Genomic DNA, 18,315 nt, shown 5'->3' with positions numbered 1-18,315 from the left:
GAGCTATCTGTCCTGTATAGGCAATAAAAGGGTGATATGGCCAGGCATGGTGGCTCACACCTATAATCCTAGCACTTCGGGAGGCCGAGGCAGGTGGATCACCTATGGTCAGGAGTTCAAGACCAGCTGGGCCAACATGGTGAAACCCTGTCTCTACTAAAAATACAAAAAATTAGCTGGGCATGGTGGCACGTGACTGTAGTCCCAGCTACTCGGGAGGCTGAGGCAGGAGAACTGCTTGAACCTGGGAGGCAGAGGTTGCAGTGAGCAGAGATTGTGCCACTGTACTCCAGCCTGGGCAACAGAGTGAGACCCCATCTCAAAATAAATAAAATAAAATAAAAAATGAAAAAAGAGGATAACTGTTAAGCAGAGAATTTTAAAACAGTAACAAAACCCAGTAAAAGCTGGCCTGCATTTTATCATCATGGGCCAGATATTCTAAATAATACCAGTAATAACATCCGCCTTCCAATGGGGCAGACCTCTCCTACCCCACTCGCATCTTGACATCGCTGGGCCTCAGGAAGTTTACATCACTGGGCTTAAGCGTCACACTCTGTAAATTGACAGGCTAATCCATGTCTAAGGGATCTTCCAACTCTAAGATTCTATAATTCAAGAGGCAGCCAGCTCTCTGAGTGTGAACTTGTTCAAATTCATTAATTCATTCATCCCCTCATTCCTTCACTGACCATTTATTGAGTTCCTTCTATGTACTGGTCATCATGCTAGGTGCTGGGACACAGGAGGAGTCAGACGACAGCCCTGTCCTTAAGGAGGAGCCTCTCTGCAGGCTATACCTCCCAGCCAGCTCCTATGGTGTCTGCTTACCTCCTCTGAGGGGTTTTCTTTGATCCACCAGGTCCCTCAGTCCCCAACTGGTATTTGAGCTACTTATGGGCAGAGTTTGTGGCTTATTCATCATCAGAATCCAGAGTCTAGGCAAGGTGCAATGGCTCAAGCCTATAATCCCAACACTTTGGGAGGCCGAGGCGGGCGGATCACCTGAGGTCAGGAGTTTGAGACCAGCCTGACCAACATGAAGAAACCCCATATCTACTAAAAATACAAAATTAGCCGGGCATGGTGGTTCAAGCCTGTAATCCCAGCTACTCAGGAGACTGAGGCAGAAGAATCACTTGAACCCCGAAGGTGGAGGTTATGGTGAGCCGAGATCACACCATTGCACTCCAGCTTGGGCAACAAACTCTGTCTCAAAAAAAAAAAAAAAAAAAAAACCCAGAGTCTAGATAGCCTCTGGCTCCGCAGGTGTTTGTTGAATGAGTGAATGAATGAATGAATGAATAAGCAACTTAGAATGGAGATTAATACCTATCCAAGATACTTTATTCAGTAAATTGAGCCACGCAAAATTGCCAATACTTGACCATTTTAACTAATAAAACAGCAATTTAATATGGGTCAATTTGATACATATGAATTTACAGAGAAGGACATGGGCTGTGTGTTGGGTCTGGACTGGGAGGCAGAGAGTATCTACCTTGAAATTCCATCATGGAGGACTGATTTCCTAAAGCTAAGAGCACCTTGCTATGAGTCGGTTGCATATATACGTCAGTCCCTCCACACAGGTTAGGGGCAATGTCAAACCCAGCACTGGGTTCCTGCTTAGGCTGCCCCTTCCTCCCACTTAGGTTACCTGATGGCTCATCTCTGACTGATCCCCAGTGCTTACTTCGGAGACTTGGGTGAAAGGTTTCCAGCCATAACCATTTCTTTTCCTGGATCTTTTGCCACAATGTCCCCCTTGAAAGTCTCTTACCATTCTTGGAAATCTTGGTAGGGTTGGGCACTTGCCACTGGTGTCTGGCTGCTGACCCCCTGAAAGCTGTAGGACAGGAGGAATATAGTTTAAAGATGGAGGGCCCACAGCTGGAGGTAAGTTGTAGACATCCGTAAACTCTCTTGAAGTGGCCCATAAAGACATGCGCTCTTCCTGCTCCTTCTGTTTCATCTCAACTTCATCTAATATCTGCTCGATATTCCTCAGCCTATCATCGTTCTCATGCATTATTGTCTGCATAATCTTTAGATCCAGCACACACTTACTGATGAGATACTCCTCAGCCATGGACCTGTTGTTCAAATTGCTCTTGGCTTCTCTGGTTGACTCGGGAAGGCTAAGTGAACTGAGTGAACCATTTTGCCAGTCCCAGTCCTCAAAAGAGTACTCTGTCTCAGCTTTTGAAGAGCTCTCATCCTCACTGCAAAAACAACATGCCTCTCTCTCCATCTTATCCAGCTCTTCTTCCATGGATTGCAATTCATCTACCTGGTTAGGTCCGTCTGCCTCCAAAGATGAAGCAGCTCCTGGGGGCTCTTCTATGTCATCTTCCAAAGTCAAGCAGCCTGAGTAGATCTCGTTGATTTCAAAACTGCAGAGGCTTGCCTGACCTGTGCTGGGGCTGCTGGCCTCTTCTGCCATAAATGGAGTAGGGCAAGGAGCATCTTGATTCTGAGTCTCCCTGGCCATCAGACATGGATCTGGGGCCTGAGGATCTAGTGTCCCCTCGGTGAATAAAGAGTGAACCCTTGGTGAATGAGGTTGACTGCCTATTGAAAAGAACAGCAAAATTCAACTCATTAAAATGAACATATTTGGCCGCTAAGCAGCCTTGGTTTGTTCAAAAGGCAAAGATTGTCAAAAAAAAAAAAAAGCTTTTTATTTTCCCATTCCCTTCCCAGTTGTGGAAGACTACTGGATACACTCACAAAAGGTGAGGGAGTATGTGTCACCTAGGTGAAAGCTCCTATTTTGACATGGAATGAGGCAGAAATTGTTGTCAGGGCAGGGGTCTATCCATGGAAGAAATATTCTAAACTTTATTGTGTGCCCAAACATGCGTAACTGCCAGGACATGCGAATTATAGGCCCCTGAATCTTGTTTTGTTTTGTTTTATGGAGATAGGGTCTTGCTATGTTGCCTGGATTGCTCTCAAATGTCTGGCTTTAAGTGATCCTCCCATCTAACTCTCCCGAAGTGCTGGGATTACAGGTGTGAGCCACCGTGCCCAGCTCCCCTGAATCTTAAGGACCACATTCATAGCCTTCTTTCCACACAAAAGAGTTTGACTATTTCTCAGTTAAAGTTATGCTCTTGGTGAGCATCTGATAAAAGTAGCCTAGGGCAGGGCGCAGTGGTTCACGCCTGCAATCCCAACACTTTGGGAGGCCAAGGCGGGTGGATCACCTGAGGTCAGGAGTTCAAGACCAGCCTGACCAACATGGTGAAACCCCATCTCTACTAAATACAAAAAATTAGCCAGACATGGTGGTGCATGCCTGTAGTCCCAGCTACCTGGGAGGCTGAGGCAGGAGAATTGCTTGAACCTGGGAGGCAGAGGCTGCAGTAAGCCAAGATTGCGCCATTGCACTCCAGCCTGAGCAACAAGAGTGAAACTCTGTCTCAAAAAAAAAAAAAAAAGTAGCCTAGATACCACCCAAGGAGCCATTACATTATGGGAGTAATAAAAAAACTCAAAAAATAATGCTAGGATTGACCACCCACCACCCCTGGTTTACAGGTGTACAGCTTACAGAGAATGGGATGAAGCAGCCCAAGTAATGAGGTTACGGGGCCACCCTGGAGGCCTCCAGCACTGCTGACGGAGAGTCAGAGTGAATGGTCATTTGGCTGGAATTGGAAGGCCTGGGTTCCAGTTCTATAACAAGTTCTCTGTGATCCTGAACAGGTTACAACCTGTCTGACCCTTAGTTTTCTCATCTGTAATATGAAGGAATTAAGCCTGACGACTGCAAGGTCCTTTCCAGTTCTAAATTCTAAGGTTTTCAAATGTACTAAAATGTAGTAAAACTGCTTGGGCAAAGTGGCTCACACCTGTAATCCAAATGCTTTGGGAGGATGAAGTGGGAGGGCTGCTTGAGGCCAGGAGTTCAAGACCAACCTGGGCAACGTAATGAGACCTCATTTCTAAAAAAAAAAAACTTTTTTAGGCCAGGTGTGGTGGCTCATGCCTGTAATTCCAGCACTTTGGGAGGACCAGGTAGGAGGATTGCTTGAGTTCAGGAGTTCAAGACCAGTCTGGGCAACATCATGAGACCTTGTCTCTACTAAAAATTTTAAAAATTAGGCTGGGCGCAGTGGCTCATGACTGTAATCCCAGCACTTTGGGAGGCCGAGGTGGGTGGATCACGAGGTCAGGAGATCGAGACCATCCTGGCCAACATGGTGAAACCCCATCTGTACTAAAAATACAAAAATTAGCTGGGCATGGTGGTGCGTGCCTGTAATCCCAGCTACTTGGGAGGCTGAGGCAGGAGAATCGCTTAAACGAGGGAGGCAGAGGTTGCAATGAGCTGAGATCATGCCACTGCACTCCAGCCTGGCGACAGAGCGAGACTCATCTCAAAAAAAAAAAAAAAATTTAAAACAATTAGCTAGGTGTGGTAGTACACACCTGTAGTCCCAGCTACTTGGGAGGCCAAGGCAGGAGGATTACTTGAGCCTGGGAGATTGAGGCTGCAGTGAGCTATGATTGTACCACTGCACTCCAGCCTGAGAAACAGAGTAAAACCATGTCTCCAAAAAAAAAAAAAAAAACTTAAAAAAAATTAGCAGGATATGGTGGCATGTACCTATAGTCCTGCCTACTCGAGAGGCTTGAGCCCAGGAATTGGAGGCTGCAGTAAGGTATAACTGTGCCTCATACTCCAGTCTGGGCGACAGAGTAAGATCCTGTCTCTTAAAAAAAAAAAAAAAAAAAAAAAAAATGGTAATTTTCTTCTTTAAACTATTCCAAATTCTCTATAATGAGCATTTTTATTTGTGAAACAATTAGATAAAATTTTAAGAGTAATCATGCTAGAAATAAACTCAATTATTATGACTTAGTTCTAGATCCACACTAGGTATATATATATGGAGCCTAAAAAGTTTACCTTAATAATTCCAAGGATCTTGATTTTCTTCCTAAGGCATCCATCTTTTCCCAGTATAAGTTGCATCTACAGTGGCCAGGCACGGTGGCTTATGCTTGTAATCCTAGCACTTTGGGAAGCCAAGACAAGCAGATCACTTGAGGCCAGGAGTTCAAGACCAGCCTGGCCAATATGGTGAAACCCTGTCCCTACTAAAAATACAAAAATTAGGCCAGGTGCAGTGGCTCACATCTGTAATCCTAGCATATTGGGAGGCCGAGGCAGGCAAATCACCTGAGGTCAGTTCGAGACCAGCCTGGCCAACATGGAGAAACCCTGCCTCTACTAAAAATACAAAAATTAGCCAGACGTGGTGGCATGCCCCTGTCATCCCAGCTACCCAGGAGGCTGAGGCAGGAGAATTGCTTGAACCTGGGAGGCAGAGGTTGTAGTGAGCGGAGACCCTGCCACTACACTCTAGCCTGGGTGACAGAGCAAGATTCCTTCTCAAAAAAACAAAAACAAAAACAAAAACAAAACAAAAATTAGCCAGGCAAGCTGGTACACACCTGTAATCCCAGCTACTCAGGAGGCTGAGGCATAAGAATCGCTTGAACCCAGGAAGTGGAGGTTGCAGTGAGCTGAGATTGTGTCACTGCGCTCCAGCCTGGGCAACAGAGCTAGATTTTATCTCACAAAACAAACAAACAAGTTATATCTACAGTTTAGAGGAGTCAATTAGTTGTAGCTCATGTGACTCTCAGAACACATTTGTGTCAAAGTAACACAACCTGTGAATTAAGGCCATACCCATTTCCTTTAGCTCTATGATTTCCATGTCAGGGGTCTCTCTGGTATGTTCTGAAGTCAGTCCTAGATAGACATTGACATCAGGATGGAGTCCATATCTCTGCACTCTGGGGCTCTCGGTTGGTTGAGTTCTCTGGGTTCCAGTAAAATCCTGTAACACAGGGAATATTGTCAAGGACATAGTCTCAGTCATCCTGAATGTCACTGGTGCTTTAGAAACCATCTAAGTATCTGATAAACTCCCTCTTAGTCCTGTTGGGTAGACTGACTTTAGTCCTAATTAACTAGTTTATTGTAATTGCCAGTACCTTAAAAGCAATAATAATAGCTACCATTCATAGAATCTCCACTAAGTGCCTGCAGTGTGCCCCTACTATGCCTATGTGTTGAACCTCCCTAGCTCCCTTCCTCAGTTCCATGCTGCTTTCACCAAGTTAAGCAGTTAGGCTATTCTCAAGAACACAGAAATAGTGTAATAAAATGAGAATTTCGAAAATTTCTTATAACCTGGTCTCCAGCTTCTTCTTAGTCTCTAACTCCCTACTTTCCTGAGTTAGGTAAGCAGAAATAAACTCCCAACAACTTTAGGGCTTGCCTTTAAATCATTCTTCAGAATATACCGGATATCTTGAAGGTTCATAGTTCGGTCTTTCTGCTTGATGTGGATGCCCAACTTAACAATATCATAATAAGGTTTCGGAAGCCTCACATCAGCTTCTAAATAATTCCCCAACACTATGGCTTCTTTAATAACTGAGCCATCTAAGCCATTCCAGGGTATGTCATCTGTAAGGAAAAAGTCATACAAAGGAGTAACATTAGGAAATCAGAGAGTAGAGTGGGGGGAAAAGAAATTAGATGAAGCTGGGTAACCTTAGGCAAGTTACTTAACTCCTTTATTTTTTTTTTTCTAACCCACTGTACTTTAGAAACAATTCATTGCTTTATATATTAATTTCTTTCTGTAGGAAAACTACCCAGAGGGGCCGGGCACGATGGCTCACGCCTGTAGTCCCAGCACTTTTGGAGGCCGAGGTGGGTGGATCACGAGGTCAAGAGATTGAGACCATCCTGGCCAACATGGTGAAACTCCCTCTCTACTAAAAATACAAAAATTAGCCGGGCATGGTGGCCGGTGCCTATACTCCCAGCTACTCAGGAGGCTGAGGCAGGAGAATCACTTGAACCTGGGAGGCAGAGGTTGTAGTGAGCTGAGATTGTGCCACTGCACTCCAGCCTGGCAACAAAAACAGAAAACAAAAAACAAACAAAAAAACTACCTGGAAGGTCAATTCATAAGTGAGAAGCCACTTTACCCATTTACCAGGGAGATCCCTGCCACAGAGATAGGAAACAACAGTGTCGGCAACACGTACATATGGGCTCCCCGCTGGCACGGGAGCCCAATACTCATCTCACATATATTGTCATTTTGCCTCTGGGACTGCAAACACTATACAAAAGCAGACCTTGGCCGGGCACGGTGGCTCACACCTGTAATCCTAGCACTTTGGGAGGCTGAGGCGGGTGGATTACCTGAGGTCAGGAGTTTGAAACCAGCCTGGCCAACACAGTGAAATCCCATCTCTACTAAAAATACAAAAATTAGCTGGGTGTGGTGGCGAGCACATGTAATCTCAGCTATTTTGGGAGGCTGACACAGGAGAATTGCTTCAACCCAGAAGGCGGAGGTTGCAGTGAGCTGAGATCGCACCACTGCACTCCAGCCTGGGCAACAGAGTAAGACTCCATCTTAAAAAAAAAAAAAAAAAAAAAAAAAAAAAAGTCTTGCGTGGTGGCTCACGCCTGTAATCTCAGCACTTTGGGAGGCTGAGGTGGGCGGATCACGAGGTCAGGAGATCCAGACCATCCTGGCTAACATGGTGAAACCTCGTCTGTACTAAAAATACAAAAAATTAGCCAGGCATGGTGGCATGCGCCTGTAGTCCCAGTTACTTGGGAGGCTGAGGCAGGAGAATCGCTTGAACCCGGGAGGCAGAAGTTGCAGTGAGCCGAGATCCCGCCACTGTACTCCAGCCTGGGCGACAGAGCAAGACTCCGTCAAAAAAAAAAAAAAGGAGCCCTTAATGAATGTGATTTTACTGTGTGTGTACGTCTTCCTCTTGAGGGATTCTTTCCATCTTCAGATATGTGACTACTTTCTCCACATCAGAGCAGTGGGTTTGGAAGTACATCCATTTCTTTCAAGTGACACTGTTCATACATCTAATGGACCCAGGGTGTGTTTAATTTCATAGTTTACTTCTCAGAGGCTAGTCTTTCCCCCTAATTTACAAGTTCTCAAGGGATACCTCACAAAGATCATAAGTACTGATACCAATATTCAGGTTAAAAAGTTTGGTTCAGCTGGGCGTGGTGGCTCACACCTGTAATCCCAGCACTTCGGGAGGCCGAGGCGGGTGGATCACAAGGTCAAGCGATCGAGATCAGCCTGGCCAATATTTTAAAACCCCATCTCTACTAAAAATACAAAAATTAGTTGGGTGTGGTGGTGTGCACCTGTAATCTCAGCTACTCGGGAGGCTGAGGCAGAAGAATCGCTCAGACCCGGGAGGCAGTGGTTGCAGTGAGCCAAGATCGAGTCACTGCATGTCAGCCTGGGTGACAGAGCAAGACTCTGTCTCAAAAAAAAAGTAAAAAATAAAAAAATTTTAAAAATAAAAATAAATATTTTGTTTGGATTAAATGCATTGTCACTGATAAGCAGATGGATGGGCTTTGCTGAGTCCTTTTTTTTTTTCTTTTGAGACACAGTCTTACTTCATTACCCAGGCTGGAGTGTAGTGGCGCTATCTCAGTTCACTGCAACCTCTGCCTTCCAGGTTCAAGAGATTCTCCTGCCTCAGCCTCCCAAATAGCTGGGACTACAGGCATGCACCACCATGCCCAGCTAATTTTTGTATTTTTAGTAGAGATGGGGTTTCACCATGTTGGCCAGGCTGGTCTTGAACTCCTGATCTCAGGTGATCCACCCGCCTCAGCCTCCCAAAGTGCCGGGATTACAGGCGTGAGCCACTGCTCCCAGCCAAGAAATCTCTTTTTAGTAAGTCTGTTATTTTCATACAAGTAAGTAACTCCTGTTGGGGGAGAAAAATACAATCTAAGAATAGGGACTTTGGTCAACCATTAATGATCTTGATCTACCTGTTAAAATCTCCTGAATGATCATAGAAAAGCTGTAGATGTCCGACTTCACTGTGGCTGCCTTCTGTAAGATCACTTCTGGTGCGGCCCAGTTGTACAGCTGGGTAGGAAGGGGCACTCGAGTCAGGTCCCTCTGTTCACCTCTGTCCTTGCTAGGGAAGGAAACACACAAGTCAGGGCTCATGCCTTAAAGGGTCTTTCATTCATTCATTCATTCATTCATTCATTCATTCATTCAAAGTCTTGTCATGTCACCCAGGCTGGAGAGCAGCAGCGTGATCTCGGCTCACTGCAACCTCTGCTGCCTCCCAGGTTAAAGCGAATATCCTGCTCAGCCTCCCAAGTAGCTAGGATTACAGGTGTGTGTCACCAGGTCCAGCTAATTTTTGTATTTTAGTAGAGATGAGGTTTCGCCATGTTGGCCAGGCTCGTGGGTCTTTTAATCAACATACTGCATTTGTGAAAACTTTGCCTCTGAAGGCTGACAACCTCTTTGAGCTCCTGGAAACCTAGCTAGACAATGAGCTAATCCACACTGCTTCAGAGCTGTTCCAACACCTGCAATTCCTTACTGTTCCACCTAGGCCCTCTCCCCCAACTTCATCTGGCAACTCTACTGCTCACCCACTCCACTCAAGTCACAGGGGCCTTCTTTCAGTTCCTCCAACATACCTAGCACATTAGCCCTTCAAGTCTTTGCACTGGCAGCTTCTGCCAGGTATGCCCTGCCCACAGATCCTAGGGTGACTAGCTACTTGTGACTATTTGTCTGAAAGTCACTCCTCAAGGAGGCCCTCCCTGACTGCCAAAAGTAGTCCTGTTTTATTGGTTTCAGAGCACTTATTATCTGAATTTGTGTTCATTTATTTAGTTTATTATGTCTCCCCTCCATTCTAGAGAGTCAGCTCCATGAGAGTAAGCACCTCATCTGCCTTTATCACTGTACTCCTGGGCTTACACCAGGGCCTTGATGCTTGCTGTTGAATAAATGAATGCAAACTCTTTCAAGAGCCCCCTCAACCCCCATCTGCTTTATCAAAGCCATCTGGGACTTCTCCAACTCCTCATGATTTCTTTTCTGAACTCCTGCCCTTTTGAGAATGCGCCCTCTCAGTTTAGCATTCAAGGGTTCACTCATAGGCTTAAATAACTCATCTTCCCAACCAGACTCCTTAAGAGCTAAGTCAGAGCATCCTAAATGTCTTCTGGCCCAGCAAGAGTCCTCAGGGTAAACTCAGCACTGACTTCAGCCTACAGCTGTCATGACAATCAAATGAGATCATGGATGTAGATACACTTGGTGAGCCATAAAGCGCTCTTTCATGTAAAGAATTAGTATGAATATTATGGGAGGCATTCAGTCAAGACTTAATGACTGGCAGTTGATAACTAAGAATTAAGCTTTTAAAAAGCAAGTGACAGCAAGTTTTTTGTTAGTCTGGAAAAAGGACAGATTTTAGAGGATGAGATGGGCTTCTCAGATTTGAGCAAACTTCCCTAAATAAAGTTTCTTCCAGTAAATCTTTGGATAGAGGGCAGTCAGTTCATGAAGTCATGAAGGTGTAAAAGCTAGTATTGACTTTAGTTGTATTGCTGAAAAGTCACCTATGGCCTGGTATAGTGTGAACAGTGTGGATATGCATACAAATTTAATACATAAATATTTTTATATTGAACCCGGGAGGCAGAGGTTGCAGTGAGCCAAGACTGAGCCACTGCACTCCAGCCTGGGTAACAGAGCGATACTCCGTCTCAAAAAAAAAAAAAAAAAAAAAAAAAAAAAAGGCCAGGTGTGGTGGCTCATGCCTGTAATCCCAGCACTTTGGGAGGCCAAGGCGGGTGGATCACTTGAGGTCATGAATTCAAGACCAGCCTGGCCAACATGGAGAAACCCCATCTCTACTAAAAACACAAAAATTAGCCAGGCATGGTGGCACGCGCCTGTAATCTCAGCTACTCAGGATGCTCAGGTAGAATTACTTGAATCTGGGAGGTGGAGGTTGCTGTGAGCCGAGATTGCACCACTGCATTCCAGACTGGGAGACAGAGCAAGACTCTGTCACGAAAAAAAAAAAAAAAAAAAAAAAAGAAGGAGCTGAAGGGTAGGAGAAACTGTTGTATCACTTTTATACCAAGAGATGGAACACCGTCCTTGACAATGACATTCAACAAACTGATATGCCCTAGTAGAGTGTTACCAAAAATAAATGTGGGATTGAAGGCTATTTTGGGTTGATGAATAATCAACTCATGTTATCAGCTTTCAAAGAAGGGTATGTTGTTTCACCTGCAATGGCTTGCTGACTGACATTTCTGACACTTCTACCTGAAGTTCCATCCTGAGGTCACTCCTAGACATTCACAGACCCTTGGTTACCTCCTACCCCCTCACTTGGCCAGTTGTTGACCCCAGCAACTCCATGCATTTCACTTTATTCCCTCCCATTTTGGCTCCATGGTCACCACTAGGCCCTGTCTCATGGTCTCCTGGCTGGTGTTCCTGTCCTCAACCTCCAATCCATTCTGCCCCTATGTCCTGGAGACATCCTCTGCCAACTGGTTAAGGCCCATCTATGTCTCTAACCAATCAATTGGGTAACTTCACACTATTGCTTCACCCCTGGGTGGCTCAGTTTCCTCAACTATATAAGGACAGCATTGGGCTGGGCCATTTCCAAAGTTCCATTTCATTCTAGGATTCACATTTCTATTGAAGAGCAAAAGGAGAAGAAACTGTGGGACCTTTCTCTCTACATCAGATGGCGCTCCATCACTGACAAAAGTGCACACCCCTTAGCTTCCACTGCTCCCCAACACACATAGCCAGAGAGGTCAACCCTGCTCTGAACCATTTCAAATTCTTCCTTCAACTAGGTCATCCAATCATTTAAGAAACATTTACTGGTCAGGTATAGTGGCTCACGCCTGTAATCCCAGTACTTTGGGAGGCCAAGGCAGGAGGACTGCCTGAGCCCAGCAGATTGAGATTGTAGTGAGTCACTATACTATTGTCTGGGCAAAAGAGAGAGATCCTGTGTCCCCCACCCCCAAAAAAGAAGGCTGGGTGTGGTGGCTCGCACTTGTAATCCCAGTACTTTGGGAGGCAGATCGCATGAGTCCAGGAGTTCAAGTCCAGGCTGGGCAACACGGCATGACCCCATCTCTATAAAAAATACAGAAATTGGCCGGGCGCGGTGGCTAACGCCTGTAATCCCAGCACTTTGGGAGGCGGAGGCAGGCGGATCACAAGGTCAGGAGTTTGAAACTATCCTGGCTAACATGGTGAAACCCCATCTCTACTAAAAATACAAAAAATTAGCCGGGCATGGTGGTGGGCACCTGTAGTCCCAGCTACTCGGGAGGCTGAGGCAGGAGAATGGCGTGAACCTGGGAGGTGTAGCTTGCAGTGAGCCGAGATCTCACCACTGCACTACAGCCTGGGCAACAGAGCAAGACTCTGTCTCAAATAATAATAATAATAATAATAATACAAAAATTAGCCAGATATGATGGCATGTGCCTGTAGTCCCAGCTACTCATGAGGCTGAGGTAGGAAGATCGCTTGACGCTGGGAAGTTGCACTGAGCTGAGATCGTGCCACTGCACTCCAGCCTGGGCGATGGAGCAAGATCTTGTCTCAAAAAAATAAAAAATGAGGCCGGGCGTGGTGGCTCAAGCCTGTAATCCCAGCACTTTGGGAGGCCGAGACGGGCGGATCACAAGGTCAGGAGATCGAGACCATCCTGGCTAACATGGCGAAACCCTGTCTCTACTAAAAACACACAAAAAAAATTAGCCGGGCGAGGTGGCGGCGCCTGTGGTCCCAGCTACTCGGGAGGCTGAGGCAGGAGAATGGCAGGAACCCAGGAGGTGGAGCTTGCAGTGAGCTGAGATCTGGCCACTGCACTCCAGCCTGGGCGACAGAGCGAGACTCCGTCTCAAAAAAAAAAAAAAAAAATAAAAATAAAAAAATAAAAATAAAAAATGAAAAATATTTACTGAGCACTTACCACATGTGGCAGGCCCAGAGCTGGTGATGAACTCCCCATCTGGTGGGGCAGACACACTTGTATAGAAATGACTGTGGTACATTTGCGTGATGCAAGTGAGGAGAGGAATATGCAAAGTGCCTCAGGGGATAAGGGCATCAGTATAGACTACACAGAGAGTGTTGGGAGACTGTTTCTGAAGTGAGTTTAAAAGGCTAAACTGGCGTGTGCCAGGTATTCCAGATGCAGACAGCAGTGTAGTGAAAGTGCCTTCAGATGGTCAGGAGGGAAAGGGGCAGTTAGGAGATTGGCACTATGGGTGGAGTCCCACTTGGGAAGGCTTCTGCTCCCTGAAAAGGGGTCTGGACTTAATCTTGCAGGCAATAATGAGACCCTGAAAGCTTTTAACTCAGATTAAAAATGGACCAGATATGAAGCTGAGCAGCTCAACTAGTGACAGTTATCTGGCCTCTGCCTGTTCTCATCCAGAAAAGTGCCATGGCTCCAGTCATACCCTAACGGCTCCCCTGCTTTCTCTTGCCCCATCACAGCCCCTTCTCCATACACAGGAGCAAGAGGGAGGATTTTTTTTTTTTTTTTTCTTTTTGAGACGGAGTTTTGCTCTTGTTGCTTACGCTGGAGTGCAATGGTGTAATCTCGGCTCATCGCAACCTCTGCCTCCCGGGTTCAAGAGATTCTCTTGCCTCAGCCTCCCGAGTAGCTGGGATTACAGGCATGCACCACCACGCCTGGCTAATTTTGCATTTTTAATAGAGATGGAGTTTCTCCATGTTGGTCAGGCTGGTCTCAAACTTCCAACCTCAGGTGATCCACACACCTCAGCCTCCCAAAGGGCTGGGATTACAGGCATGAGCCACCATGCCCAGCCAAGAGGAAGGATCTTAACCTACAAATCATCCGTGACACTATAATGCTCAAAAATGCCTATCCTAAGAACACATCCCAGTGTTCTTAAGATAAAATTCAAACTCCTCACCAGGGCCCACAAGGCCAAGCACAACCTGACCTCTGCCTCCTCTCCATGCAGAGGGACAAGAGGCACTCCAGGTCTGGGGAAGTGAGAGCTTTTTTGTTTCATTTGTTCAAAAAACGTATGTTCAGGGCACAAATGCAAAGGCCTGTTCTGGGCATCTGAGATATAGCAGTAAATAAAACAGAAATCCCTGCCTCATGGAGCTTTTCATCTTTGAGAGAAGTTACAGAGTATGTGACAAGCAAAGATCTGGTAAGAGACCAGAAACAAAGCATCAGTGATGGGTAGGTGGCAGACAAGGGTAAAAGGAAGTAGGTGGGTCTAGGCAAGGGGTCTGCCCAGTGGCCAAGGCCTCACAGAAGAGCAGAACCAATACTGGCCCAAAGGCTCAGAGCTGTGGATGGCAGTAAGGAAGTACAGGGGAGAGCCTCTGCCTCTCAAAGCTTGGAGGCTCTCAGGAGGACTTTGACTCTTGCCAACAGGAAACTAAGCCCCCTTACCAATTCCTGAATTTTGACTGCCTCTCTCACTGTGCTGAGCCCCTTGAGGGCAGAGAGTGACCTCCATCTATCCAGGCCAGTGCCTGACCCAGATGTAGGTGTGACAGACCACTAGGCTCATCAGCACCCATCACCTTCTCTCCTTCCAGGATGCACAGCTAAGGGACAGTTCAGCTTCCCTCCAGTAGAAGCTAACTGGTCTCTGGCCACTGCAAAGTGGGAGGCAGTAACATACCCATTTCAGACTGGCCCCAAACCCCACTGTGTCCCCTCCATGTTCTTTCTTGCTTGTTGACTGGCAATGCAAAGAATGCAGTGGGGGATCAAGGTCTGAAAGGTGGTGAAGCTACAGATTAGAGTGACAGGGAACACTGTCCCTGCCTCCAACACACACTGGATTGCAATGTGAGTGAGAAATATACCTTGTTGTGTTAAAAGTTGCTGAAAGGGCTGGGCGCAGTGGCTCATACCTGTAATCCTAGCACTTTGGGAGGCCGAAGTGGGCGAATCACCTGAGGTCAGTAGTTCAAGACCAGCCTGGCCAACATGGTGAAACTGCATCTCTACTAAAAACACAAAAATTAGCCAGGTGTGGTGGTGAGGACCTGTAATCCCAGCTACTCGGGAGGCTGAGGCAAGAGAATTGCTCGAACCCGGGAGGTGGAGGTTGCAGTGAGCAGAGATTGTGACACTGCACTCCAGCCTGGGCAACAGGGCAAGACTCGTCAAAAAAAAAAAATAATAATAATAATAAATAAATAAAAGAAAAGCCACTAAAAATGTTGGAGTGGATAATTATAGCATTTATACACATTAGCTAATACGAGATCATACTTGTTAAATGTTTATTAAAATGTCTCCAAATTCCTCTAGCCTTGGCAGACAGGGTAAGGCATTTGGGACAGGTTCATCAACTGATGGGCAGGTTCATCTCACCAATGAGGAGTCCCACCCAGATCAGATTCTATCTCTACAGGAGAGGTCCCCAAGGGAGATTGCCTTCAGGACAAAGTTCCACTCCATGTTGTGCCCACCTTTCCAACATGTACTCCAGGTTGGTCAGCCTCGCTTCACCTGGGGAGACGATATGGACAGCATAGGAGCTGAGGGAGCGGTGGATAAACCCCTGGGAATGCAGGTATCTCAGGGCGTCAGATATCTGGAGCAGCAGGTGCACGATCACCTCCATGTGCAGCACTGGGAACTGGGATCGCTGCAAGCAAGAGATAAAATGCCAAGGAAAAAAAAAAGGACTGGGGCTCTGACACTGTAGCATTTTGTGATTTCCAGTCTTTCCATATGATCCTCACGGCTACCAAGGATCCCCATTTTAGAGATGGAGAACCTAAAGCTCAGCAAGGCTAAGTGAAAGGCCTGACGTCCCAATGACTCAGGCCCCCTGGATCCAAACCTGGATTCCTTTCCCTCAGCTGAGCTGCTTCATACCACAAAAAATGAAAATAAATTTCTCAAAGTCTGTTATGTGCATCCAGGATTGGCCAGGGGAAAACTGACAGGGGAGGTCCCCCCATACCACCAGTAAACCTGCCCTGTCCCCTCCCTGTCCAAGCCCAAGCTGCTGGGGAGAACCTAGAAGCTCAAAGGACCCTGCAGGATGCAGATAACCAATTAAGTCCTACCCCAGTCAGATGAGCCAGAAAGTGCTTTCTAAGGGGACAGAAAGTCACTCACATCAATGCACCTGGCTGACTAAAGTCTTAATGGGTCTCTCCCCCAGAGAAATGGTCTTTAAGGTAATACCCTCACTCAAGGGGGAAAAACAAAAAAACAGAATAGGATGTCCTCAGGCAGAAGGAATGGCAAGCCATTTGGGGGAAGGGCCCTTCTTGGGGTCTCCTTATTTATATCTAGAATCTTTAGAGCAAAGTTACGGAGGAAAAAACCTAAATACTCCAAGAGCTCTCTAAACCCACATCTCAGGCCAAAGCACCCTTCCCAGGGACTCTATACAAGCCAGGAAAGATGTCTCGCAACCCCAAGGAAACTTGAGAGGTGAGAGGGGAGTGATACAGGCCTCTAAAGAAAAAACTGGCAGAGCACAAATGAAAATGTAGGAAAATAAAGCCAGTGGTTGCTGGATTATAGTTAGTCAAAAGGTGTCTGTGTTCTCTGGGTCCATTGCACTCTTAGATGTCTGATAAAGAAGCAGGACTAGGCTGGCCTCAGTGGCTCGTACCTGTAATCCCAACACTTTGGGAAGCTAAGGCAGGAGTTCAAGACCAGCCTGGGAAAGCAACATAGTGGGACCATGATTCTACTAAAATTTAAAAAATTAGCTGGGTGGGGGTTGGGTGCAGTGACTCAAGCCTACAATCCCAGCACTTCAAGAGGCTGAGGCGGGTGGATCACCTGAGGTCAGGAGTTCAAGATGATCCTGGCCAACATGGTGAAACCCCGTCTCTACTAAAAATACAAAAATTAGCTGGGTGTGGTGGGGGGTGCCTGTAATCCCAGCTACTTCGGAGGCTGAGGCATGAGAATTGCTTGAACCAGGGAGGCAGAAGTTGCAGTGAGCAGAGATCATGCCACTGTACTCCAGCCTGGCAGACAGAAGGAGACTCTGTCTCGAAAAAAAAAAATTAGCTGGGCATGGTGGCATGCACCTGTAGTCCCAGCTACATTGGAGGCTGATGCAGGAGGATCATTTGAGCCCAGGAGCTGGAGGTTACAGTGAGCTATGATCTCACTACTGTACTCCAGCCTGGGCAATAGAGCAAGACCCCGTCTCAAAAAAAAGCAGGACAGGCCGGGCACAGTGGCTCAAGCCTGTAATCCCAGCACTTTGGGAGGCCGAGGTGGGTGGATCATCTGAGGTCAGGAGTTTGAGAACAGCCTGGCCAACAGGGTGAAACCCCGTCTTTACAAAAAATACAAAAATTAGCTGGGCACGGTGTTGGGCACCTATAATCCCAGCTACTCAGGAGGCTGAGGCAGGAGAATCACTTGAACCCAGGAGGTGGAGGTTGCAATGAGCCAAGATTGCGCCACTGTACTCCAGCCTAGGCAGCAGAGGGACTCTCTGTCCCTCAAAAAAAAAAAAAAAGTAGAACTGACAATAATACAACCATACTAGTTCTGACCATGTGCTTATCAGCCTTAAATAGCATGTTACACAGCCCCTATAAAGCAAAAGAATAAAGATATTTATCTTCCATGCATACAGCAATGGGATCGCCACAGCTGGGGCAAGAGGGTAAGGAAGGAAGAAATTGGGAGGGCAGCAATGGAAAATCCATGGAAACAGCAGTTTACTCGTTCATGAAGGACACTGAACAATGTGCCAATAGTGATGCGCTCATATACAAGGCGAGTTTTCTCCAGGTCCTGGGACAGACACACAGCCATCAACTGTAGCAGGTAGGGGTGCCGTAGCTTGCTGCAAAAGAAAAGAAGCTTCAGAAAAGGCAGGGGAGAGGAGGACATAATGAAAAAATGGGCATAGGCCTTTTGAACACATTCTAAACAAATACCATTTGTTTTTTTGTTTTTTTTTGAGACGGAGTCTCGCTCTGTCGCCCAGGCTGGAGTGCAGTGGCTGGATCTCAGCTCACTGCAAGCTCCGCCTCCTGGGTTCACGCCATTCTCCTGCCTCAGCCTCCCGAGTAGCTGGGACTACAGGCGCCCGCCACCTCGCCCGGCTAGTTTTTTGTATTTTTTTTAGTAGAGACGGGGTTTCACCGTGTTAGCCAGGATGGTCTCGATCTCCTGACCTCGTGATCCGCCCGTCTCGGCCTCCCAAAGTGCTGGGATTACAGGCTTGAGCCACCGCGCCCGGCCACAAATACCATTTGTATACGATGTTTCCTTTTCTTTTTTTTTTTTTTGAGACGGAGTCTCACTCTGTCGCCCAGGCTGGAGTGCAGTGGCTGGATCTCAGCTCACTGCAAGCTCCGCCTCCCGGGTTTACGCCATTCTCCTGCCTCAGCCTCCCGA

General features: G+C 46.7%; 1 protein-coding gene across 1 annotated transcript in view; it reads right to left on the bottom strand.

Annotated features, from left to right (window-relative positions):
• Nucleotides 1-18,315, bottom strand: part of TEX14 (testis expressed 14, intercellular bridge forming factor) — a 144,234-nt gene that overhangs the window by 41,231 nt on the left and 84,688 nt on the right. Inside the window, exons 9-14 of the mRNA XM_050764814.1 lie at nt 17,635-17,758; nt 15,396-15,574; nt 8,879-9,030; nt 6,309-6,499; nt 5,714-5,864; nt 1,787-2,577 (exon numbers count right to left, since the gene is read on the bottom strand). Coding sequence (XP_050620771.1) covers nt 1,787-2,577; nt 5,714-5,864; nt 6,309-6,499; nt 8,879-9,030; nt 15,396-15,574; nt 17,635-17,758 — 1,588 coding nt within the window. The remainder of the gene's footprint in view (nt 1-1,786; nt 2,578-5,713; nt 5,865-6,308; nt 6,500-8,878; nt 9,031-15,395; nt 15,575-17,634; nt 17,759-18,315) is intronic.

This window comes from Macaca thibetana, chromosome 16 (genome assembly GCF_024542745.1).
Source record: "Macaca thibetana thibetana isolate TM-01 chromosome 16, ASM2454274v1, whole genome shotgun sequence".
NCBI classification, from domain to species: domain Eukaryota; kingdom Metazoa; phylum Chordata; class Mammalia; order Primates; family Cercopithecidae; genus Macaca; species Macaca thibetana.
This window is presented reverse-complemented; position numbering and strand designations above follow the sequence as displayed.